The 26,487-nt window shown below is 37.8% G+C and overlaps 1 protein-coding gene and 1 pseudogene across 1 annotated transcript; both read right to left on the bottom strand.

Moving 5' to 3' along the window:
- Positions 1–26,487, bottom strand: part of LOC149263243 (bifunctional levopimaradiene synthase, chloroplastic-like) — a 69,503-nt pseudogene that overhangs the window by 40,755 nt on the left and 2,261 nt on the right.
- LOC149263244 (bifunctional levopimaradiene synthase, chloroplastic-like) lies at positions 6,980–25,485 on the bottom strand. The gene is made up of 8 exons (XM_089387453.1): positions 25,397–25,485; positions 10,893–10,916; positions 10,558–10,656; positions 10,252–10,470; positions 8,349–8,487; positions 8,115–8,261; positions 7,952–8,053; positions 6,980–7,331 (listed from the first exon to the last, which is right to left on the bottom strand). Exons 1-8 carry the CDS (start codon positions 25,447–25,449, stop codon positions 7,062–7,064), a joined length of 1,053 nt encoding a protein of 350 aa, XP_089243579.1. The 5' UTR covers positions 25,450–25,485; the 3' UTR covers positions 6,980–7,061.

Genomic DNA, 26,487 nt, shown 5'->3' with positions numbered 1-26,487 from the left:
CAATATTAAATTGACCTCCTTGGAAAATATTTTGGTCATTCAAGATTTTGTTGATGTGTTTCCTGAATCCATTCCTGGATTACCACCTAAACATGATATTGATTTCATGATTGAACTAGTCCTTGGAGCAGCTCTTGTTTGAAGAACTCCTTATCACATGAGCATACCTGAGTTAACAAAACACAAATGCAGCTTCAGGAACTACTTGATAAAGGTTACATTCGTCCCAGTGTGTCCCCTTGGGGAGCCCCTGTACTGTTTGTACAGAAAAAAGGATGGAAATTTGAGGCTATGCATTGATTACCGCTAGTTGAATAATCTGACTATCAAAAATAAATACCCTTTACCATGTATTGACGATTTATTTGATCAAGTGCAAGGAGCTAGTGTGGTTTCAAAGATTGATCTAAGATATGGCTACCATCAAATAAGGATAAAGGAAGAAGACATTTGTAAAACTGCATTTCAAACTTGTTATGTTCATTATGAGTTTGTGGTATTACCTTTCAGCCTTACCAATACCCCAACTACTTTTATGAGTCTGATGCATGGTATTTTATAGCCATAATTGGATAAGTTTGTGCTGATTTTTATTGATGACATATTAATTTACTCTAAGAACCGGGTGGAGCATGAGAAGCATTTGAGAATAGTGTTGTAGACTCTGCGAGATAATCAATTATACGCTAAGTATAGCAAGTGTGATTACTACAAAAGCCAGAACGCAGTACCTGGGTCATGTCATATCAGCAAAGGGTATAGCGGTGGATCCAAAAAAGATTAAAACCATCATGGAGTGGGCCACCCAAATAATGTTGCTGATATTAGATCATTCGTAGGCTTAGCTGGTTACTACCATCTATTCATTGAAGGGTTCTTGAAAATCGCCTTTCCATGACCTCATTGCAAAATAAGGGGTGAACTTTCTGATGGACAACTGAATGCTAGCAAAGCTTTGAACGATTAAAACAATTGCTTACTGTTGCACCCATAGTAAAAGTAGCAGATCCAGAAAAATATTTTGTGGTTTGCACAGATGCAAGTAAGGAAGGTGTTGGCAGAGTATTGATGAAAGAGGGGAAAGTTATAGCCTATGAATCCTAAAAATGGAAAGATTATGAACAACAATATTCTGCCTACGATCTTGAATTAACGGTAGTAGTGCATGCACTTCAGATGTGGCGATACTACTTATTGGGAAAGAAATAATTATTTTTTATAGACCATAGTAGTCTTACAAATTTCTTCAACCAAACTAGCTTAAATGTGCGATAGGCTAGATGGACAACACTTTTGAGTGAATTTGACTTTGATATGAAGCACCTCAAGGGAAAGGAAAACCAGGTAGCTGAGTAATTAAGTAGAAAACTAAATTGTATTTATGAAGTGCAATTCAGCTAGGTACAATCAAAACTCCCTGATATAATTAAGGAAGCATCCCTTATGGACCCAGATTATGCCTTCCTTTGGTAGCAGAATATTGAGGCTCAGAGGAAGGGGGCAAAATTTGAATATGGTATAAGTATGGATAAAATGCTAACTTTTAGAAACTGAATTTATGTTCCTAATCAACATTCTATCAAACAATTAATATTGGATGAATTTCACAGAAAACCTTATGATGCCCACCTAGGGTACTAGAAACTATTGGCTAACAATATGAAAGGTTATTTCTGGCCAGGTTTAAGGAAAGATATCACCGACTACCTATCTAAATGTTTGGAGTGTCAGTTGGTGAAGGCAAAACATCAGCACCCCACTGGACTACTGCAACCGCTGCCCATTCCTGAGTGGAAATGGAAGACAATTACTCTAGACTTCATCATGGGTTTACCTTGCACCAAGAAACAACACGAAGCAATTATGGTGGTGGTTGATAAGCTAAGAAAAACTGCACATTTCATTCCGGTAAAATCCACTTACAAAACTATTGAAATTGAAGACATATTTATGAGGGAAATCTTCCAATTGCACGGAATACCCAAGGTAGTAATTTTTGAGAGGGCATAAAATTTACATCCACTTTTTGGAAGACACTCTTTTCTAGATTTGGTACTTAGATCCAATTTAGTACCACTTACCATCCATAGACAGATGGTCAAACGGAGCGAGTGAACCAAATTCTAGAGGATATGTTAAAAATGTTTGTAATGCAACAACCGCATAAGTGGGAAGATTACCTCCATTTAGTGGAGTTTGCTTATAACAACGGATACCACGAGTCATTGGGAATGAGCTCCTTTGAGGTGTTGTATGGAAGAAGGTGCAGGGTGCCCATAGATTGGAATAGTCCTATCAATATATTAACATCGGGTCCTCATATGTTAATCGAGATGGAAGAGACAGTTAAGAAAATCTGTTAGAATCTAAAATCTGCTCAGGATATAAAAAAGGCTTATGCAGATAAAAGAAGAACATATAAATAATTCCAGGTGGGGGATCATGTGTACTTGAGGGTTAAGCCTCGAAAAGGCACTTTGCAATGGAGGGGTTATGCTAAGTTAGCACCCCGGTAGTGTGGACCATTTCAAGTTTTTGAACGGATTGGATCGGTAGCATACAAACTTGCATTACCAAGCCATATCTGGGTCCACAATGTTTTCCTTTTCTCCCTATTAAAAAATACGTATACAACCCTCAACATATAATTAACTGGGAAAATGTACAGGTAATAAGTTAAATAGAATGAATGATGTATGATTTTCTATTTTGAGAAGTTTCTGACAGTAGATTATTAAATATGCAGGTCGAACCGGAAGGATAGTTTCTGGTAGAACCTCTTCGTATTTTCGATCAGAGAGAAACCACCTTGAAAAAACGAGCCATCACCCAGGTTAAAGTGCAATGGAAGCACTTCAGCCCGGAAGAGGCCACCTGGGAAGAAGAGGTGTTTATGCGGGAAGCCTATCCAGAGTTATTTTCATAAATCAGGAAGAACACCAGGGACGGTGTTCATCATGGGGGGGGGGGAGATGTAACACCCCACATTGCATAGACATTTAATTTGGTTACCATGTTTTACTTATTTTATCTTTGTACTTTATCCTAAATACTTGACATGAAATATTAAAGAACTATTGCTAGCAAGCTAGAACATATTTTCTTGTTTGATTAATGAATAATTAAGAGTTAAATTATTTTGACAAGAATTAAAAGAAACAGTTGTTAACCTCCTGAAATAGTTAAAGTGGTTACTCATCTGTCTCCTCAAGAGAGGAATTGAAGAAAGGTCGGGGGGGCTGGAAAAATAAAGAAAGAAAAGTAGATCAAATGGGTAAAAGGAGCAGAACAATGCTGCCTAGATTTCCTTGAGCTGGGTGGAATAAACCAGTGGGAAAACATTGAGTACATTCTGAGAGGTACGTGACTTGAGGCTGGACTGTGAGTCCTAAAGCCCAAGATACCTGACTGCAACAGACTCATTTTACTGTGTGGAGAAGGAAGATCTCGAGGAGAGTCTAGACATAATTTTCAGACTCGCGGCTTGGTGGTGAGACCTTCCAAGAAAAGAAAAGAATTACATAATTAATAAGGCAGTGAATAGATAAGTAGTCAAATCCTTGACTTAGTGATCATTAAAAGAAATGATATCATAGTGATTGCTTTGCTAGCTAAACTGGAATTGTTAATTTTGTATTTTAAGCTAGTAAGAAATATCTAACCAGAGATTTATTTATGATTTGAATAGAGGACAATTTATGCATAAGTAGAGAATTAAGCGATATCTAAAATAGAGAACTGTACCTAATATTCAGAGAAATGGAAAGAAAATATCTTAAATATTGAGACAGAGAACTACTAACAATATATGTATATGCTCGATATAACCAACACATAATAGTCTAACTACTGAAACATAGTATTGTTTATATTATGCAAGCTTTTTGTATATTGTATATTTTATAAACAGATGATAACTCTAAGTATCAGCCGGTTCAATTCGTTCCGGGTAACTATAAATTGGAGAACCAAGAATTTTATATATGGAAAACTGTCAAATTTTCAAGAACACAGCTAATTCCTCTAGACAGATTAATCATGAGAGAACTCCCATTATCAAATGCAAGGTTCAAAATAATATTTAGTCAATCCTAGAAAGAAAGACGAGTTAACAGTCTATTCATTTTCATAGTCTATTCAAAGAAAGAAATAATCCATATACAGATTCGACAAAGTCCAATAAGGGCGAAATGATAAGTTCAGTATCAAAAGCCGAGTAAATTTAAAAGGATCCTAAAGCCCAGTAAGATAAGTGAAAGTCGCTAATATTGTATACAAAACCTTGGTATACTTTCAAAACTAAAATTACACACCCTTTCACAAACAAAAAAATAAAATAACTTAAAGTAAACCCTTGGCAAGACCGAGTCACACATGTTATGTCATGGAGGAATTGGAAACAACTCAGCTCGCTGAGTACTCCTAACTCCTTTAAAACAACGTATTAAATATGGATTATGGATGGCATATAACCTCCACCTAAAGACAAATTCTTTCACCAAGAAAAGCTAGAATATCATCCAGTGGAGAAAAAACAAACCGTCGTAGGGTTCAACATTGTGACCAACATGGAAACAAGAAGGCATCACCATGAGCAATAAGGAAGCATTTCAAGGCATCATGGCCACGATGGGATGATTCCGGCATAGAATAATACCTGTCAATGCACAAAGAATGGAATTCGAATGAAACCCTTAACATCAAACTTAAAACTAGTTTGCAGAAGATTTAAGAAATACCTGAGACAAATCAGTTTCGGAGAGTCGAAGTCCGCCTGTGCCTGAAACCAAGGAAATCAGTGATCAGTTACTTGAATTAGAAAATAGAAGCAAACCTTAAGCAACTCTGTCATAACAATTTCTATTTACCTTCTCGAGGTCGATAGCCTCCAAATTTGTCTTCATATGGACGGGTAAGCTGGTGGAAATATGAATCCCTTGCACAATGGATTGAATGAGAAAAATCACCTATCTGAGTACCCTCGAAAATAAGTTGATAGCGAGAGGAAAATATCCAAAACAAGGAGGAAGCAGATGTTGCAGGGTACTGGCCAGATAGGGCTCGACATAACCCCCCATCAAAACTAGAACAAACAAGCAAAAACCTTCTCTGCGACAACGAAGGATCATTTTAGTTGCAAAGAAGAAAACCGGGGAAACCACGCAACACAAATGAAACCACTGGTAGCAGAATGCAAGAGGAGTGGTTATGATGTTAAACCTTGGGTGCCCATGACCGTTGGATCGCCAACCTTAGATTGGAGGGAGCAAACCAAGCCAGGTGTCCTAAGCTACTAGAGCCTTCTTGTGTTGCATGTCGTGATATTAACCACGCGAACAACATTCAATTAGTGCAGTACTGTCGACTTTACTCCCATTAAAAACAATATACAATGATGGTATATAGAGAATGTCAAATTCATCGATTACTCCAATGCTCATTTAATTAACAATTGATTCATGTCATTGCATATAAGATTGAGAACTAATAACATATGGTAAGTGTGTGTTATAATATCACACAGTAAAGATTAGCATCATTATCATTATGGGATCACAAAAGTCTTAAGATGTAACATTATAATTTTATATCATAAACCTCAAAAGTTGATGTCAATGGTAAATATATGTTGCAAAATAAATCTTAAATGTGAATAATAATGTATATTTTGTAAGTGTATATTTCCACAATTCTTCATAATCAGAGAAATTTTATAGTCAAAACTGTGTGAAAAACATTTCGGGTGAACAATCTAATTAAAAAAATATCTATATATAACTTTTTAATTTAAATAAAAAAAAAATTAAGATACTTTAATGTTTTAAATATTAAATATATAAATTTTAAATCTATATATATGCTAAACCTTATTTCTCGTATTAAATGGTAAATATATGTTATATAATAAAATTTAAATTTGAATAATATATTAGTATTAAAAACATTAAAAAGATTAATTTATTTTTATTTTTAAAAACATTAAAATTTAATATATTAGTATTTAGAAAAATAAAAATTTAAAAATATATTTGAATTTAAAATTTTTATTTTCTCCTTTGGAGTCCATTGTTCCTCCGGCGGCACCCATCTTGCTGCTTCATTTGATAATGTGAAGAGAGTTGAAGGAGTGGGGTAGAGGGGGTTTCCATGGACTTTGTTGTATGGCTAGGGTTTGTTGTAATTTATTTGTGTTTTTTATTAGGGTTATTTAGGTGGTTAGTTTTTTTTTTAGTTTTTTTTTTTTTTTTTTTTGGGCTACTTTGATTTTTGTTGGGATTTCTGACATGTTATTTTGTTGGGTGTTGTTTGACGGATATTTGTATGAAATAGCTATTTATCACAAGATATTTTTGTGTGCATTTTTATGAGGTTTTCCTATAAACTTGGGTGTTTTGTATATTGATTTTTGTATAAGATATTTCTTAGTTTAAGATTACATATTCACATATTAGAATATAATTTTTATTTTTATTAATAGAAATTATGTTTTTTCTTTGGGAAAGAAAGATTTATTTTGAAAATACTTTTTTATTATTTTAAAAATATATGAAATTAACAATAATATCATATATAATACTTGCAAATCTTTTATGAAAAATAATAATTAATATTGTTATTGTTATTTTATTATTTTTTTAATTATGTTTAAATGCCATCTAAAACATACCATCTCCATTTACCTGAAATCTTTCTTTATATTTTAGTTTTGTAGTTTTTTAATATGTAATAATAATCCATTATTTACCTGGAATCTTTCTTTATAATTTAGTTTTGTACTTTTTAATATGCCATAATAATCCATCAAAATCCAAATTTGGAAAGCTGAAAAATTATAAGATTTAACACCCAAAAAAAAGTGACTTTAGAAATAACTTTTTCCAAATATATCATATATTTTCTAAAGATAGTTGGATGCCACAAAATTCGAAGTGCATCAGTTTGATGACAATGTCTCACTAGGACAGCGGCGAGTAGTAAACCAACCAGACAACTCTGGGGCAAATACCCTTGTCTAACAGCTTCTATGTCAAGCTTATATTCCTTCAACTAAAGTATTGAATCTAGGCCACCGGATGGAAGAGGCAGTTTTTGACCTGCTCCTTAATTTCCATATTATTTGGAAGTGTCAAACCGTCTCCATCCATGTAAAACAACTGGGCTACTCTCGCCGAATCAAAAACTAGTCTCCTGCAACTGTCAGGTATTACATCTCTGTTGTTCACAAACTCCTTATTCAATTCATCAAGGGCGTTATCCATAACACTATGCACATGTTTCAGAGCTTCTTCTTCAGATATCTCAGAAGCCAACTCCCCTTGATTTCTCTCAGCCTGCATTTATATTTAACAGTACGGATTTCAGTATAAGAAACATTTAAACATTAGTAGCAATTAAAGGATATGAATGGCCTTATGTTTAATATATGTTAAATATACACGCATTAAATTAATTTAATGAGTAATAAAATCATTTGCAATAAGTTAATTTAATGGTTTCCTTTACTATTTTTACAATTATATATTAAACACACATTATTTGCAGTAAATACTGTTTTTCATCCAGTCAATTGAAAACGCATTATTTTTATGGGAGGAATAAGATAAAAACAAAAGTCAATGATGAGGATTTTATTGTTTATATAGTATGGTGTCTGATATAAATAAAAAGATTTCATTATATTTATTAATGTAGTTGAAATAAGTTTATTTAAAATTTCATATTTATATTAATCAATTTGTATATCAATTACATTAGTGAATGCTCTTGTGTTAATTACAACTTTAACACAACAGATTTGAGAGAGGTGGATTCATTAATTATAATTAATCAAAATTAATGAGATTCATCAAGATTAACAAAATAAAATTTAACAAAATAAAATTTAATCAAAATTATATGGTCTATCACATAGTATTTAATATATAAATTGTTGAATATGAAAAATAAACACCTGATAAGTTTTGTTGTCGCTAGCTAGAGGCACTGTCAAGTCCAAGAGGTATAGAAATCTGGATTCTCGACCAAATTTAGAGAGTACATCATCTGTAATAACCTCCCCAGTGAAAAGAGCACTGATAAGAACCAAATTTAGAGAGTACATCATCTGTAAGAACCTCCCCAGTGAAAAGAGCACTGATAAGAACCATTGTTCTGGCACCTGCTGACACACTTGCATTTTCAATATATTCATCATAGGATGGCACGTATCTAGCTACAGACCATTCTGCTTCTTTAGTATAAGCTGCTAGCTGGACCTCCCACTGCCATATACCATATGAGTGAATCATGAATCTATAATCAATAAAAAAACTACATAACTAGAAAATGATAAGAGACTTAATACATACAACTTTTTGAATGTAGCTTAGCACGTCACCCCCTTGCCTCTTGCGTCCTTCTTCAGCAATTTCGTTAAACATATCGTACAAACCCTTGAAACATGTTTTCATGTCCTTTGTCATTTGATCTTCCAGTGATAGATCCCATCTGAAAAGAAAGCCAATGAAGTAAATATGTACTTAATAATCAAACTAATTGAAATTATGTAAAGCTAGGTATGGGAGGGAATCACACTCTATCATATGGAATTCTTAATCTCCTGTATAATAGAGGGCTCACCTTTCTAAATCATATCTATAAGTTTGATGCATTGTGCATAAATGGCCCATCATAGAAAAGTGCTAGGGACATTCAACTACCTAAGGGGAGGGAATGGGAAGATTATATCACCAACCTGAGAAACAAGGCATCTCACTAAATGATAAGAGGGACCAAATGTCAAGGCGGGGGTGAGCGGGGCTTGAAAAAGGGGCATCCTTCCGTAAAAGAGATATACAGCTACATCCCTAGGGAGGCATTGGGATAGAAGGGGGACTCTTGATTTAGAAAATTTGGAAAGGGGATAACCCCAACAAAATCAAGTGTTCCAGCTAGGTGGCTATAAATGACAGAGAACTGACATGGAATAACTTACTCAACATTGGATTTGTAGGGTGGGGGATATACCTACTCTGTTAGGTAAGTAGTGAGGATAATGCACATTTATTTCTGCTATGGTTGTTTGGGAATGGATAATGGACTCCTTTGGCATCATGCAGATGGATCAATTCACTACATTAAGAAGTTACATATGGAAGTGGATTAAAACTCATGACAAATTTTGTTTTCTCCCTCTATATCTCATATGGATCATTTGGAGGAGCAAGAATGCACTCATATTTGAGAATCTGATAGTTACACCTATTTCTTGGAGATAGGACCAGCTCAAATTGCAAGCAAGCAAAGAAGAATCATCTGGAAAAACATATGGCATACACTCCCACTGGGATTCTTCAATGGTGCTTGCAGTGGGAGGAAATGTGGATGTGGGGTTTACATAGTGGGGTTTCCATAGTCATTGAGTGGGGAAAACCCTATTGTTTTTGGTGGGAAGGAGGACAGGGGTAGAGATAGTGGTGCTATGGGGAGTGTTGATAGCAAGGGAATGGTTGGGATTGGAGAACCTACAGGTCTATAGGGATGCAAAAGGCATTATCTACTGGGTTTAGGGTTTGAATTATTTCAAACTCTCAAATCTTGAATAATTGGATGAAGCCCATCAAGACTATGGTGAGCACATACCAACTCATCAACATTGATCACATACATAGAGAACAAAACTGGACTGCAGATTTCCTTTCCAAAAGGGGCATTGGGAAAGATTAAAATAAATGTTGGAAGTATCAACTTCTCAAAGAGTTAGAAGTCAATGCAGGGGAATGAAGGACAAAAAGTTTTTTTTTTAAGTTTTCTTTTTATCATAAAAGATATTTGGACTAAGTATGTTGGATAGTGAACTAAAGAGGTTAGGATTATAGAACTAGAAGTTAAGGTTAGCAGGAAAGAGACCTCACTGTCTTTTTGGAGGTAATGTATGCTGAAGAAACAATCTGTAATCAAGAAACATGACATATGTACTATATGTTTTATTTTTAATACATAACCTTTTTTAATTTAAAAAAAAAAAAAACTGCTTAGACTGTAAAGGGCTATCCTTGTGTAATGGATTGCAGGTCTGGAAAATATCTTGGAATCTAACTGTTAGGAGAGATCAGAACTAGATAAATATGTTAGAATTTGACTGTCACCAAAAATCAGAATTAGATATTTTCAAATCTAGAACAGGAATATGTATGCCTGAAAACTGTTCCAGACTCTTTCGTCGAAAAAAATAGGAATAAAAAAGTTAGTTCGAATCAACGAAAAATTTACCTTTTCATAGATTCTGTAAACAGGTTGAGATTGTCTAAAGTTCCATGCCCGTCATAAAGATCATCTAATATGACGGTGAAAATAGCAGTTTTTGTGTAAACGGCTCTGCAGGTCGCAAACTCTGGCTCAAACAAAAAGGACGCTGATGAGAAATATATTTCGGCCACGCGTTCCCGATGAGTGAAGCCGAGCTCTGAGAAACCCGATGAATTCCACCACCTTTGAACGGTGCAAAATATATTGTTAGCTTTCGGTAAGGAAGATAGATTTCATATCAATGAAATGTAAATGTAGGGTAAGCAACACCTCCGAATATCCTGAAGCTCTTGTCTGTGTAAAGCTTGCAGTCGATTGAAATCCAATTTTGCTAATTTCAGATATTTTTTGTTGAAAACATTTGGCATCCTGGAAGCGGGAGTTACAGACGGAAGTAAATTTAATGCAGGTTTTATAGAGATGAAAACTATTTTAAGACATTGCTGTTGTTTAATAATTTATTTCTTACCGTTTTTTTTTTTCGGTTACATAAAGGAGTTGACACAGTATCTTTATTCTTTTCCATAATACTAATTGGAAAAACAGAAAAACTCAATCATACGATCTTGAAAGTTAAATTTACAGAGTGATTTTATGAATCTTACATATACAAAATTTTCCCAACCCATGTTGAAATTATAATTTCAACTGCAGTGAACAGAACAACAGCAGCTACTTTATTCATTTGTCGTGATCCGACGCCCCACATTTTTTCCCGATCTTTTAAGTCACCGCCATTACTATCTTTTCACTCTTTAATTATTTTTGTGTTTCAGAAAGAAGAAGATCAGATCCAGCGCTACACCATTACTTTTCAACAACCGTATTAATGAGCAAAACGGCTGAAATAGAAAAAGAACCATTCTCAAGCCGTAGCAGCATTTATCAGCCATAGATTTCATCACCACCGACTCAAAAAAATACAGCAAAAGATCAGATCTGTTCATTATGAGCAGCAGAAACTTCATCAGCAAGTTAAGGCGGTGAAGACCCTTTCCCGCACTATAAAATTAGTGTAGAAAAACATAGATTGAAAGTCCTTTTGTAACACACAGCAGTGTAGAACAAGAGAGTTTTTTTTTGTATTGCAAAGCAGTGCTGAAATTTTCTGAGATAGTTGTTTTGTGGAACTGAAGCGTTCCTGTTGTAATCCCTCTGTCAAGAGGAAGATGCTCTTAAGCATAATCTTTTATGAAGATCCCTCTATGTGAGGAAGACTTAGTTTTAGCACTTAGTTTATTTTTATAAATAGAAGTTTCTTTTTGCCCATTGCTGTTACACCGTAACTCAAAAATACTTGACGTAAAAAATTTACGTTGCTGCAACATGTTATAGACATTTTTGTGCCTTACAGCATTGAGCATGAAATGTCCATAATCTAAGGGATCCAAAGTCCCTAAACATGTTGTTCTTACCCCTAGAGGAACAAGGCTAACAAACCACAACAATTCACAAAAGTTCTCCACCTGAAAACTGCTCGAAACAAGTCAAATCAGGATCATGTCAACTGCTCCATTGGCTATCTGCGCTGAATGTCAATGGCTCCACTGGCTACCTGCGTTGAATGTCAACTGGAACAAAGGCTACCTGCACTAAACGAGAATGGACAAGTGGCAGGTTCATTTTTCAAGGTGTCAAAACCCAGGAAGCTTCCAAAATGACACTTGCCTCAGGGAATTCGACTTGTGATGAGTAAGAGGTTCCAAATCTCCAAGTGGAAGCAAGAACCTCCAAGTGGACTCAAGAACTGACAGAGGGAGAGGACACTAGTCACATCTCAAGCTGACTCATCCTCTCTCCAAACATCTATATATGGATCTCTCCTCCATGAGATCTAGAGGCTGGAATTTTGTTATTGCAAAGAATTGTTGTTGGTTTGAGACTGGAACTATTGGGTGCTTAATGCTTTGAAGGGGCTGAAGATAGGAACTCCATTTGCTGGGAAGGAGATGCTGGATTGGATCCCTCTGGGTTGTATCTCTTCCTGAACCTTGTTATTCATCAATAAAGCTATCTTGGTTTCTCCTATATGCTGATGTTTTCTTGATGTATGATTGCATTAGTGTATTTGATTTGTTTCTAATCCTGAATCATTTATGAATATGTATATTTGCATTTGTGTTGTGTTCTTCTCTTGTCGCAAGTAGCTGTTCTCTTGTGATCTCGCAGGAATCAAGTAGCTGTTCTCTTGGGGAGCGAGGAGGCAAGTAGCTGTGAACACCCAAAGGGAAGAGGATCTGGATCGAGGGACAAACAGAAGACACCGGTAAGTCTATTGATCTCTCTTCTTTCACATTTCATAAAGGAAGAAACCAATATAGTTGTACTCGTTTGTTGCTAAGGCACTGTCACACCTTAGGTGGATAGGATCGTCCTGCATAGGCATTTTTCCCCACAACAAATTGGCGAATCCACTGGGGAGATTTGTGTAGTCATTTTATTTGTGTTTCTATCATTGTTTGCATCATAGACTTGACAGCAACAGTCGAACTGCATCTTTCCCGGATGCAAAGTAGAAAGTTGCTACTTTGATCCAGTTGTTGGACTTGTCTATGATCTGAACAATGGATTCACAAATGATTTGATGATCCTTGCGATAGATCTTAGTAGCTTTGAAAGCATCCCTTTAGTTATACCTTGCTTGTGTTTCTGATTTGGCCTGAAACTGTTGATTTTTGAGCAATTTGTGACCCAGAACCCAGGAGAAACGAGAGTTTCTCCTTCAGCGCAATTGCTGTGAAGGCAGTCTGCATTTCAACGCAGGTCCCGTGAAGGTTACCTGCGTTGAATGTCAAATCCTCAGTGTTGAGGTTGCGCTGAACCAGTTTGGCCTTGTGCAGCTGGGGTTCTCTGCTTTCTGTTGCCCTGTTTTGATCTCTGTTTTTGCAGCCTTTAACCAGCATAGGTACCAGTCTGAAAACCCCTTTTCTTTGCTTACATTCCGCCTCCTTTTGTACAAAAAGACTGTGAGTGTTTTTATGTGTTTGTGGCGTCATTTACAGTTTTCCTTTGCATGAGTAAAATAGTCATCCTGTAGCCTTTGATTCAGATCTGATTGATTGTGATCTTAGAAGAGAGTTCATTGGCTGTTTGCAGATTGATTATAGATTTACTTTTGCTTATTGGTTTGAATTTGTCTCTTTTAAGTGTCAAAACAAGTCTTTATTTCGAAAATCGTTAAGTAGTGTAATCTCTTCTACCCTCTCTGATTTCGAAAAAGTAAACTTGTTTGTATTAATCATTTAAAAGCAAATTCAAAGTTGTACAAAAAACTTTCTTTGTAGGCATCAATACTAAGAAAGCGGAAAACAAACACCTGCATTGTGCATTTTGCATTTGATAGTTTGCATGTTGGATTTAGGAAAAGTGCATTAGAGTGTGCTGATTTCTCTTTGAGAAAAGATGGTGTCTTTCTTTTCCCTTAGTAGCTAGGATTTTCAAAGTTGAAAAGATATAAAGCTTGCTTATCATCTTTAGACTGCATTCAGGAATTTGTATCATACATCTCGTGGTGAACCTTGAAAGGCAAACTTTAAAAAGATCAACCTAAAATAAATTGAATGAACTTAACAACGCTTTGTAACATAACGCACAACATAGAGGTCTAGGCTAGAGACGTGTTCCGGCGTCGTTAAGCCTAGTGACTATCGATCTCGTGGAAGGTGGGTGATTCCTCCTGAGGGACGATAGCGCTAGTACGGATTGTGCTCCCACGTACCGTTGCGTATATATTGGGAGACCCCTATAGGCATATATCCTTTATCCTTAGGAAGCCGTGTCGGCCGGCCTACTGATCGCAATGCAGTGAACACAGCATTCACGAAGATCGACCGCCCGTACCTTAAAAAATATTCTGCGGTTTTGCGAAAAGTTTGGCACACCCTCTGCCTAGAACTCTAGAGAAGTTTCTTTTGGCCTTTTTCAGACTCCATAACAGAAAAAATCCATCCGAGCATTTGTCACTTCGGGCTCGTTAAAACATCGAAGGAGACTAGAGTCATCTTTAGCTTTTTCTCGACTCTTTAAAACTGAAAAAGCAAGTTGTGTCTAAAGCGTCGTTAAAATTTATTTTAAACGGAACAATCACCCTTTATTCCTGCGTTGATCTTTAGGTTGAAAAAATGGAGCACACCAACCAAGGAATTCGCCTTGGCGGAAATCCTAGTCCCTTCTCCTCTTGGGGAGATGTTGGTGCGCCCCACATGGCCACATTGTCGCTTCCAGGACTGACAATTGGCCTGCCAGTTTGGCTCTTTTCAACCAATGTCGTTCAGAACACCACCATTCCTGAACAATCGAGTCAACAGTTAGACCAGACCAGAGTTGCCAACCAGCCTTCTACCTCATCTAACTCTTCCTCTCCTCCTTCCTCTTCGCTTGACGGAACTGGTAAAACAAAAAACCAAGTTCCTAAGGAGAAGAAGGAAAAGAAGAAGAAAGAGAAGAAGAAGAAGGAGCCAAAGGCGACTGGGGGCAAACAAGTGTCGTCTGACAGAAAGCCACACACAGCACTGACGAGGCCTAAATCGCCATGTGTCATATGCAAGGGAGACCATTTCCACAGAGATTGTCCCTGTATCCCTCGAATACTCAGGGACTGGTCTCCCCGTCTGCACAATTCGATAGCATCAACCTCTGATAGCATTGTTGACTGCTCACCGTCGACTAGTGAAAGTGAAGTCACAGGACAGAGAAGGAAAACTAGATTTCCCTTTAAACTGTGTGAAGGCGATCACGCCATCCACCGTTGTCCCTTCTTAGACGAGGCGAAAAGAGTTTTGGAAGATCGCCCGATTTTACGAGCGCAACTTCCTCCTGGATATCAAAAACTCCTGCCAAGTCCTTCACTAGTTGAGAATCCGGCTGGCCCGCTCAGGTGGTCAGCCGAAGCACCTATCATTGAAGATGAACCGTCTGGATCCATGCCTGACGAAAGTCAAAAGGTTGATACGTCAGTTGACCCGGTTTTGCCTTCAGAGGCTCTATCTTCGAATGATACCATCACAGAGGAGAATAAAGACGACACCGTCCAAATTCTCTTCATCAGCGCTGACTCTGATGAACAAGGGGGTAATGCCCCCATTCCTTTATCGCAGGAAGGAAGTTCGTCAGAGCGATATCCGGCCGTTTATTTGGTCCCACCACCAAGCAACCTGGTTGTGTCCTTTGACTGGAGCCAACTAGGCAGACCCCGGTTGCCAGCAAGCATACCATTCAGAATTATCGTTCAAATATACAGAATGGTAATGGCTGGCACTATCATTGATGAGGGGGCATCTGTGAGTATCCTTTCCTCTATTGCTTGGAAAGCGCTTGGTTCGCCAGCGCTTTTGCCTGAAATGAGAAATCTATCAGGCTTTGATAAAGGAACCAGTCGACCTTTAGGGATCCTCCCCAATGTGCCTATAACATTGAAAGGGAAGACCGTTCAAATGAACGTGATGGTCGTTCAAGGACCCTTGGATTATAACCTACTCCTTGGACGAGACTATATATATTGCATGGGAGCTATAGTCTCCTCACTCTTTAGAGTAATGTGTTTTCCGCATGAAGGAAGAGTGGTCAAGCTCGTGGACCAACTTTCGTTTCCCGGATCACGCATTGCAAATAGTCATATACCATCCCTAAATGGTCTATTCACGCAAGAAGTGTCTCAACCCACGGTCCGTCCTCCTGTTGAGCGCGAGTAATCCGGGAGGATATGACTGGAACCCAGGGGGCATGCGTCTTGGTCTGCTTCGGCAGGAAAACTTTGGGTATAGGGTAGGTTTCCGCGGGAGAATATGACTAGTCTGTACCCCGTCCATAGAGGAAGAGGGGTTATTCTAGAATAAGATTCTTTTGTCAAAGTTATGTGAGTTGACAAGAGCGTCACTCACCTTTGTCTATTTCGGTAGACATTGCTGAAGAAGTGTTTTGTTTGAAAGATTAACGAGACAATCTTTGGGTAACCTGAAAGAGGTAAGCCTCTCCCAGTGAAACGAAAGTTTCGACCGAATTGAAGTAGAGGTAACTTTGAAATCGTACTTTATACTTGGGGGCATGCAAACCTTTCGGAGTGCAAGCAAAGAGCGATTATTTATCTGTTTTTTGGGTTAACCGTTTCCTAACTTGCATAAAGAAAGGATGCGGAGCAAAGCTTAGTGAGATGAAGCTCCATAAAAAATAAAATCTTGATGAGACACTCTTATCATATGACTGGTATAATCGAGCAATTTTAGCACAAAGTTCATGCTCGTTAAAAAATAAATGCAAGATCCGAGGACGGTTCTTATCTCGTGTCAACCTCGTTAAAAAATGAAACAAGGAGTCATGAGGATAGTTCTTTTACTGTGTCAACCTCATTAAAGAATGAAACAAATCCCCTTTTCAAATCTCAAAGGTAAACTTTCATTCCAACCACCGAGTTGAATGCAATGAAGCTTGGGGGGCATGCACCTCGATTTGCATTATTATGCTGGGGGCATGCAAACTTATCGAGCAGTTTTAGCACAAAGTTCATGCTCGTTAAAAAATAAACGCAAGATCCGAGCGGTTTTAGCACATAGTTCATGCTCATTAAAAAATAAACATAAGATCGAGCAAATGTTTCCACCCGCGTTTAAGCTCATTAAAAAATGAACTGTCCCGGTAAATAACCACTGTGAATGTTATACCATCAGCCATTAAAGCCTTGGTCGTGTTTGCACCTGTCACCTCCACTTTTCATTTGGCCGATCGTTCACCTCCATATGATTGTTTACCCATTTTGAGGAACAGTTGCGAAGAGTGATTTCACCTAGCCATCCTTGTGACACTGCCGTGATTGGAGAATTCCAACCTGTACCTGGAATTAGCTGCTAACCCTGTTTATCACTCGTTCCTCAAAAGACGAGTCTTCTTTAAGCTCTTTTCAATTGACTCGTAAAATATGAAAAGATTGCTGAGTCCTTGGCCTTCCAGCTCGATAAAGTGACCGGAAGAGCTATCCCTCCTCTAGATTTTAATCTTTTTGGACCTGAGGGATTATTGCACAAAAAGATCGAGCGTTTGTTTTGTTCGGCTCGTTAAAACTATCGAAAACTCATCCCTTCTGTATTGTTTTATACTTTTTCGGACTTAAGGGATTAGATGACGAAAAAGGAATTTTGGAGTTGACTTTATATCTTTTCAGACTCTCTAAAAATGACAAGAACTGAGTTATCCTTGTCGTTAGACTCGTTAAAATCATTAAATAGCGACAAACTTGTCTTTAGACGAGAACGAGTTTCACTATTGCTAGGCTCATTAAAACATAGCGATGGGCTTGCCCGAAGGGCAGGTTATAGAACAAGCATATGTTATCCTCCTCAAGCTTGACAAAAATAAAGAGGTACTGGTCAACAATGACTGGGGAAAAATTGGGAGAAACTAAAGAAAACTTTGATGGTAGCAAGTCGCTCTTGAACATGACACTTTTCCTCCGTACCACAATCGGGTTGGGTTGTTTCATTCACCGGTCACATCACCATGGTCTCGCCATACCATCCATATTTGGGGTAATGCTACCGATCCATCGCATCAGTGTCGCCATATGTTCAAGAGATGTCGTTCAGAAAGAGTCAACCGTGTCCCATCCACTGCCATACATTATCCTTCATCCTTTCATGACCGCCACCCTGAATCATATGTCACAGATCGTTTTCACCTCGATTAAAATCATTAGCTCCGTTCCGTGTCACTGATGTGGGATTCATTAAGGCCCTCCTTTGACGGATCGCTTCTTGTCGACATCAGCTCATTATCCAAGAAGTTGATCTAGGAACAACCCCTTCGGTACTTTGAAGCTTGCATGCCACAATGGCAAGTTTCTCACTTCCGGCGACAGGTATACATCAATGACCTTCGACCGAAAGATTTTGCGTGGTGTTCGACGCCAAGTCTTTTATTCACACCACGTGAATTGTACTGCAGTACCTTGAGGGTCATTATCATTATTGGTGATTCCTCTCGCGCTTGTTAACGGTTTACATTATTGGCCAGTAATCAAGCGATGTCTTTCCATGTTCGACTTCAGAACAATTCTCACATGGATCGACTTGTACTTAGAGTGAAGATCGAACGAGTTTGAAGACCCCGGATCTAGTTTCATCCATCCGGGCTGCGATATATATTCAGGAAAGATAAAGACATTGACATGTACATCATGGCAGCAGATAATCATCCTACTCAAAGGATGATAATTTCATCAAAATTATCAGTCTATCATCAGACGATTGTCTGTTCTATGTACAGAAAAATGAATTTATAAAGCTGAGCATGGGAATGCCCGCCTCGGCTAGATCATGAAAGCAGTATGAAAAATAATGTATTGTATTGTATTGTATTACAGGTCTCCTCCCAGCATTGGATGAACTTCGGATCCCCCTGATAAAGCATTTCGCCCGATAAACAGCCTCATACTTTAGGGGGCAACTGTTATAGATATTTTTGTGCCTTACAGCATGGAGCATGAAATGTCCATAATCTAAGGGATCCAAAGTCCCTAAACATGTTGTTCTTACCCCTAGAGGAACAAGGCTAACAAACCACAGCAATTCACAAAAGTTCTCCACCTGAAAACTGCTCAAAACAAGTCAAATCAGGATCATGTCAACTGCTCCACTGGCTATCTGCGCTGAATGTCAATGGCTCCACTGGCTACCTGCGTTGAATGTCAACTGGAACAAAGGCTATCTGCGCTGAACGAGAATGGACAAGTGGCAGGTTCATTTCTCAAGGTGTCAAAACCCAGGAAGCTTCCAAAATGACACTTGCCTCAGGGAATTCGACTGGTGATGAGTAAGAGGTTACAAATCTCCAAGTGGAAGCAAGAACCTCCAAGTGGACTCAAGAACTGACAGAGGGAGAGGACACTAGTCACATCTCAAGCTGACTCATCCTCTCTCCAAACATCTATATATGGATCTCTCCTCCATGAGATCTAGAGGCTGGAATTTTGTTATTGCAAAGAATTGCTGTTGGTTTGAGACTGGAACTATTGGGTGCTTAATGCTTTGAAGGGGTTGAAGATAGGAACTCCATTTGCTGGGAAGGAGATGCTGGATTGGAGCCCTCTGGGTTGTATCTCTTCCTGAACCTTGTTATTCATCAATAAAGCTATCTTGGTTTCTCCTATATGCTGATGTTTTCTTGATGTATGATTGCATTAGTGTATTTGATTTGTTTCTAATCCTGAATCATTTATGAATATGTATATTTGCCTTTGTGTTGTGTTCTTCTCTTGTCGCAAGTAGCTGTTCTCTTGTGATCTCGCAGGAATCAAGTAGCTGTTCTCTTGGGCGAGCGAGGAGGCAAGTAGCTGTGAACACCCAAAGGGAAGAGGATCTGGATCGAGGGACAAACGGAAGACACCGGTAAGTCTATTGATCTCTCTTCTTTCACATTTCATAAAGGAAGAAACCAGTATAGCTGTACTCGTTTGTTGCTAAGGCACTGTCACACCTTAGGTGGATAGGATCGTCCTGCATAGGCATTTTTCCCCACAACACAACACCACGAATAACGTTGCTGCAACACCAGTTACAACAAAGCGATTATTTTTCTGTTTTCGCTGTATTGAAACAGAGTATTATTTTGAACAATTTTTGATCCTGAGGCAAAGTAGAGTATTATTTTATGCTCTGTTCTTGTGTTTTTGAATTATCAGAAAACAGAGTATTACTCTCTATTTATATTTTTGTTGTTTCGGAATTTATCAGAAAATTCTCAATAGTGGAAACATAGGATTTTTCCATTGTATTTTGTTTGGAATAACCAGAAATTCCTGACATGGTATCAGAGCTTGTCCAGGCTCTTTGAAGACATCAAAGAAGCTGAAAGAAGATTTCTTGCTGCAGCAAATTATCCAGTAGAGCGAAAATGCTGTCAAGGTATTTTTCAGATTAGTTTTTTGTGTAGCTGTTGAAGACAATTAAGTGATTTTTTTTACAGTCAAGAATTGCAAGAATGGTCAGCACCAGCGTGGGTATGTTTAATACCCAACTCCCACAGTTCAATGGGAAAAATTATGACTACTGGGCAATAACCATGAGAGCCCTGTTTGCCTCACAAGATTTATGGGAACTTGTTGAATATGGATTTGAAGAACCAGAAAATGAAGAAGAGTTTATTGGATTAACTCAGGCAGAGAAAGAGCTGTTGAAGAGCAATAAGAAGAAGGACTCAAAAGCCTTTGTACTTTTATATCAAGTAGTGCATGAGAGTGTGTTTCCGAGGATAGCAGCAGCCAAGACATCCAGAGAAGCATGGCAAACTCTCAAGACAGCCTATCAAGGCATGGAGAAAGTGAAGACAACAAAACTACAGTTGCTGAGGAAAGATTTTGAGAACCTGCGTATGAAGGAGTCAGACAATATTGACTCATTCTTCACACAAGCAATTGATTTAGTCACATAGATAAGGTCTCATGGAGAAATTCTTGAAGAAAGGAGGATTGTGGAGAAACTGTTGAGGTGCCTACCCTCAACGTTTGATGTGATTGTCACCACCATAGAAGAGACAAAGGATCTCTCAAATTTTTCAGTTGATGAACTTCATGCATCACTGATAACACATGAGCAGAGGTTGAGTAGAAATGAAAACTCATCTCTAGAGCAAGCCTTCAAGACCTAGATGTCATTTGGAAGAGGAAGAGGTCAAGGAAGAGGAAACAAGAGAGGAAGAGGCAGAACCCAATACAGAGGCGGAAGAAACAGTCCAGCAAACGTTCAAGGAAGAGGCAGAAATCCAAATCAGAACCAAGGCCATGGCAGCAGTCAACAAAGTGGACAACATCATGCTCAAGGACAAAGGTATGAAAAATCCAATGTCCAATGTTATTATTGTAAAAAATATGGGCACTATGCAAATGAATGTAGGAAGAAGCAGCATGATATGAGTAATAGATCTAGTGCAAATATCACTAGAGAAAACATCAGTCAAGATAATGTGTTGTTAGTTTGTAATATGGCTGAAACAAACAGTGAAGATATATGGTTTTTAGATTCTGGTTGCAGCAACCATATGACAGGAAACATATCCCTGTTTTCTGTTTTAGATCAGAGTGTTCAATCACAAGTCACACTTGGGACTGATAGTAAAATTTCTGTTATGGGAAAAGGAGAAGTTAAAATATTTACAAAGAAAGGTGAAAAGAAAACCATAGCAGATGTCTATTATGTTCCTGGAATGAAGTGTAATCTCTTGAGTATTGGACAGCTTGTTCAGAAGGGTTACAAAGTTTTCTTTAGGAATGATGTATGCACCATCATGGACAGATTACCCAGCAAACGTTGTATTGCTGAAGTGAAGATGACAAGGAACGGGATGTTCCCTCTCAGAATAAAAGGAGATTTGAAAAATAAAGAAGTAGTTGCAGCAGTGACACAAGAGGCTCTCCAAAGCGTACCAAAGGATGAAAATTGGTTGTGGCATTTGAGATTTGGACATCTCAACTTTGGAGGTCTTAATTTGTTGAGTAGAAGAGGAATGGTAAGAGGATTACCATTGATAGAAAAGCCAGACAGCCTTTGTGAAGGTTGTATATTGGGAAAACAACACAGAGAAAGTTTTCCAACTAGGAAAAGCATAAGGGCAAAAGCACCCTTAGAAATTGTCCACTCAGATTTATGTGGACCGATGCAAGCTCCATCACTTGTAGGTACCCAATATTTTCTAACATTTATTGATGACTTTACCAGAAAGACTTGGGTTTATTTTCTGAAGAATAAGAGTGAAGTGTTTGAAAAATTTCAAAATTTCAAAGCACTTGTAGAAAATCAAAGTGGGCTACGTATCAAGGTTTTGAGAACCGACAGAGGAGGTGAGTATATCTCCAAATAATTTTTACGTTTTTGCAGAGAAAATGGAATTCATACGCAATTTACAGCAAGGTACACCCCATAGCAAAATGGAGTTGCTGAAAGGAAAAACAGAACAATCATGGATATGGCGAGGAGCATGTTGAAGGCAAAGCATTTGCCAAATGATTATTGGTCTGAAGCTGTACACTGTGCAGTATATATTTTGAATAGATGTCCTACAAAAGCAGTGATGAACAAAGTGCCAGAAGAAGCATGGAGTAGGAGAAAGCAAGGAGTCACCCACATGAAAGTTTTTGGTTGTGTGGCTTATGCACACATTCCAGATCAGCTAAGGAAGAAATTGGACAGCAAAGGGGAGAAATGTATTTTCATTGGATACAATGACGAATCCAAAGCTTACAGGTTATATATCCCATCCACCAAGAAGTTTTTTGTGAGCAGAGATGTTCAATTTATTGAAGAGGAAGCTTGGGATGGGAGCATAGAGAAAACAGTTAATGTTAAAAACTGTTTGTCTCATGATGATGATGATGAGGAGTTGGATGAAACACATCCCCAAACAACAGCGCCAACAACAGAACAACAAGAGACACCCTTGAGGAGAAATGAGAGTGCTTCTCCAAGCACACCACAAGGAGGAAATTCAAGTGCATCTACAAGCACTTGCACACCGAATGAAAGAGGTAAGAAATTCAGAAATTTAAGTGATATTTATGATGAAGGAATGAATTCCCTGTTTGCTTTGTATTGTCACGTTGATGACCCTGTTCATTTCGAAGATGTAATTAAAGATAAGAAATCGATAGAAGCTATGGATGAGGAGATGAATGCAATAGAAAGAAATAAGACATGGGATTTAGTTGAGCTACCAAAAGTTAAAGAAGTCATTGGAGTTAAATGGGTCTACAAGACCAAGAGTAATGCTGAAGGAAAGATAGAAAAGCATAAGGCAAGACTTGTTGTCAAGGGATACAAGCAGCAGTATGAGGAGACTTTCGCACCGGTTGCAAGAATGGAAACAGTAAGAGCAGTGCTGTCCATAGCAGCACAAAAAAAATGGAAAGTTTACCAAATGGACGTGAAGTCAACATTCTTGAATGGAGTATTAATGGAAGAGGTTTACATCGAGCAACCTCTAGGCTATGAAAAGAAAGGCCAAGAGCACAAAGTCTGCAGATTGAAGAAAGCTCTTTATGGGCTGAAGCAAGCGCCAAGAGCATGGTACAGTAGGATAGATTCCTATCTATTGGAAAACGGATTTGAGAAGTGTGAGGGAGAACCCATTGTTTACATCAAAGAAAAAGACTGTAAAATTTTAATTGTTTTGTTATATGTTGATGATGTGATTTTTACAAGTAATGATGACTACCTCATTGAAAATTTCAAATCAGTCATGAAAGAAGAATTTGAGATGACTGACATGGGTTTGCTGAGATACTTCTTAGGAATAGAAGTAGATCAAAATGAAAATGGAATTTTTATTTCACAGGCAAAATATGTAAATGAAGTGTTGAGCAGATTTAACATGCAGGACAGCAAGGCAACAATCACTCCCACAGTGATGGGATTAAAACTCAGCAAAGAAGACAGCAACAAGGATTTTGACCCTAGCATGTACAAGAGCATAGTTGGCAGCCTCATGTATTTGACTGCAACTAGGCCAGACATAATGTATGATGTTATTTTAATTTCCAGATTCATGGAGAAGCCAAAAGAAACACATTGGCAGGCAGCAAAGAGAATTCTGAAATATGTTAAAGGTACAAAAAGGTATGGCATATTTTATACTGTTTTAGAATGTTTAGATTTAGTTGGATACACAGATAGTGATTGGGCTGGAAGTGTAGATGACTGGAAAAGTACATCAGGTTACATTTTTCAAATAGGTTCAGGAGCCATTTCATGGGCTTCCAAGAAACAGCCAATTGTGGCATTGTCTACAGCAGAAGCAGAGTATGTGGCAGCTACAGCAGCAGCATGTCAAGCGGTTTGGATGAGGAGAATGTTGAGAAGTCTATGCCAGGAGCGAGCAACAACAACAGTTATTTTTTGTGACAATAGCTCAGCTATTGCATTATCCAAGAATTCTGTATTCCACAAGAGAACGAAACACATAGACACAAAGTTTCACTACATCAGAGAATTGGTGAACAATGGAGAAATCATTTTACAACATTGCAGGACTCAGGAACAGGTTGCGGATATTCTGACAAAGCCATTGGATCGGAAACGTTTTGAGTTTTTAAGGAAACTTCTGGGTATGACTGATAACCCAGCTGTTGAAATTAAAGGGGAGTGTTGAAATTATAATTTCAACTGCAGTGAACAGAACAGCAGCAGCTACTTTATTCATTTGTCGTGATCTGGCGCCCCACATTTTTTCCCGATCTTTTAAGTCACCGCCATTACTATCTTTTCACTCTTTAATTATTTTTGTGTTTCAGAAAGAAGAAGATCAGATCCAGCGCTACACCATTACTTCTCAACAACCGTATTAATGAGCAGAACGACTGAAACAGAAAAAGAACCATTCTCGAGCCGTAGCAGCATTTATCAGCCATAGATTTCATCACCACCGACTCAAAAAAATACAGCAAAAGATCAGATCTGTTCATTATGAGCAATAGAAACTTCATCAACAAGTTAAGGCGGTGAAGACCTTTTCCTGCACTATAAAATGCAGACACAGCAGTGTAGAAAAACATAGATTGAAAGTCCTTTTGTAACACACAGCAGTGTAGAACAAAAGAGTTTTTTTTTGTATTGCACAACAGTGCTGAAATTTTCTGAGATAGTTGTTTTGTGGAACTGAAGCGTTCCTGTTGTAATCCCTCTGTCAAGAGGAAGATGCTCTTAAGCATAATCTTTTATGAAGATCCTTCTATGTGAGGAAGACTTAGTTTTAGCACTTAGTTTATTTTTATAAATAGAAGTTTCTTTTTGCCCGTTGCTGTTACACCGTAACTCAAAAATACTTGACGTCAAAAATTTACGTTGCTGCAACACCACGAACAACGTTGCTGCAACACCAGTTACAGCAAAGCGATTTTTTTCTGTTTTCGTTGTATTGAAACAGAGTATTATTTTGAACAATTTTTGATCCCGAGGCAAAGTAGAGTATTATTTTATGCTCTGTTCTTGTGTTTTTGAATTATCAGAAAACAGAGTGTTACTCTCTGTTCATATTTTTGTTGTTTCGGAATTTATCAGAAAATTCTCAACAGTAGAAACAAAAGATTTTTCCATTGTATTTTGTTTGGAATAACCAGAAATTCCCGACAAACCAGAAATCCTTTGGTCCATAATTTTCAATGTAGCTTCTAGCCTCCAGCCTTGGCATACTTCTATGCCAGGGATATTTGAGTGAATACAATACCTGGAGAAAAAATTATGAAAGATCGATCTAATATATTAAACTGTAAATTGAAATAATGGTTTTTTAAATCTAATTTAATCAAAAAAAGAGAATTCAACAATTTGAACTGACCAAATCCTTGAAATGTTTCCAAAATCTGGAATGATTAGAATAGCCAACAATATTCTGACCAAATCCTTGAAATATTTCCAAAATCTGGAATGATTAGAATAGCCAACAATATTATGTACCTACCTCTCCCCCAAGATTCTTTTTAATAGCCCAGTTGTCAAAGGCATCCACATCCTCCAGAGCATGCTTCAGATACCTTTCCGTACAGAGTTTTGCTTCCTTCATGATCGTTTCTCCCGGAAATGCAACGTGTGAACAACGATTGACATTTAACATGTCTGTAATGCTCTCTGTGATTGACCCAAGAAGCAAAAGAACTCTCCATTCTCATCTCTAAATTTTTTTAGAACATCTGCAAAAAATGTTGGTTGTATTGTTCAACAACCTGAATGAATTAAAAAACAAGGCCATTGGCACAATTCTCAGCAAAATATAATAGCTCTCTACACCAACATTTTACCTGAGGATACATTGTATCCATGCAGTCACAAGATTCGAAGGCCCATCGCTGTATCATCGATATCACGGACAACATTCTCCCTACCCCTTCCAATGCCTCTAATTTCGTCCCAGTGGCTGCACAGTAATTTCAATCCGGATGATGACTCACATTTTCTATTCGAAAACTTCGTGTGAAAATATTTAAATATAATGAGTCAGTACATCACAGAAGCTTTCAACTTTCAAAAAATTTCATATATAATAATAATTACCATGAGCTGATACTCGTACTTTAGAATGCCCAAAGACATAATACCTGTAAGCATAATCCAACGCGTCTTTGATCTCCTCTTTGAAATGGCGATCAATCCCTAGCCTCTCAACAGTATCAACGGTCGACAGACGTTCAAATAGATCAACCGGATACTAACGAGGCACTGCAATAACAAA

Source organism: Pinus tabuliformis, chromosome 6 (genome assembly GCF_031772625.1).
Source record: "Pinus tabuliformis cultivar Carrire ecotype Pingquan chromosome 6, CPIR1, whole genome shotgun sequence".
Taxonomy (NCBI): Eukaryota; Viridiplantae; Streptophyta; class Pinopsida; order Pinales; family Pinaceae; genus Pinus; species Pinus tabuliformis.
Note: the sequence above shows the minus strand (reverse complement) of the source record. Positions and strands in the feature narration are given on the sequence as shown.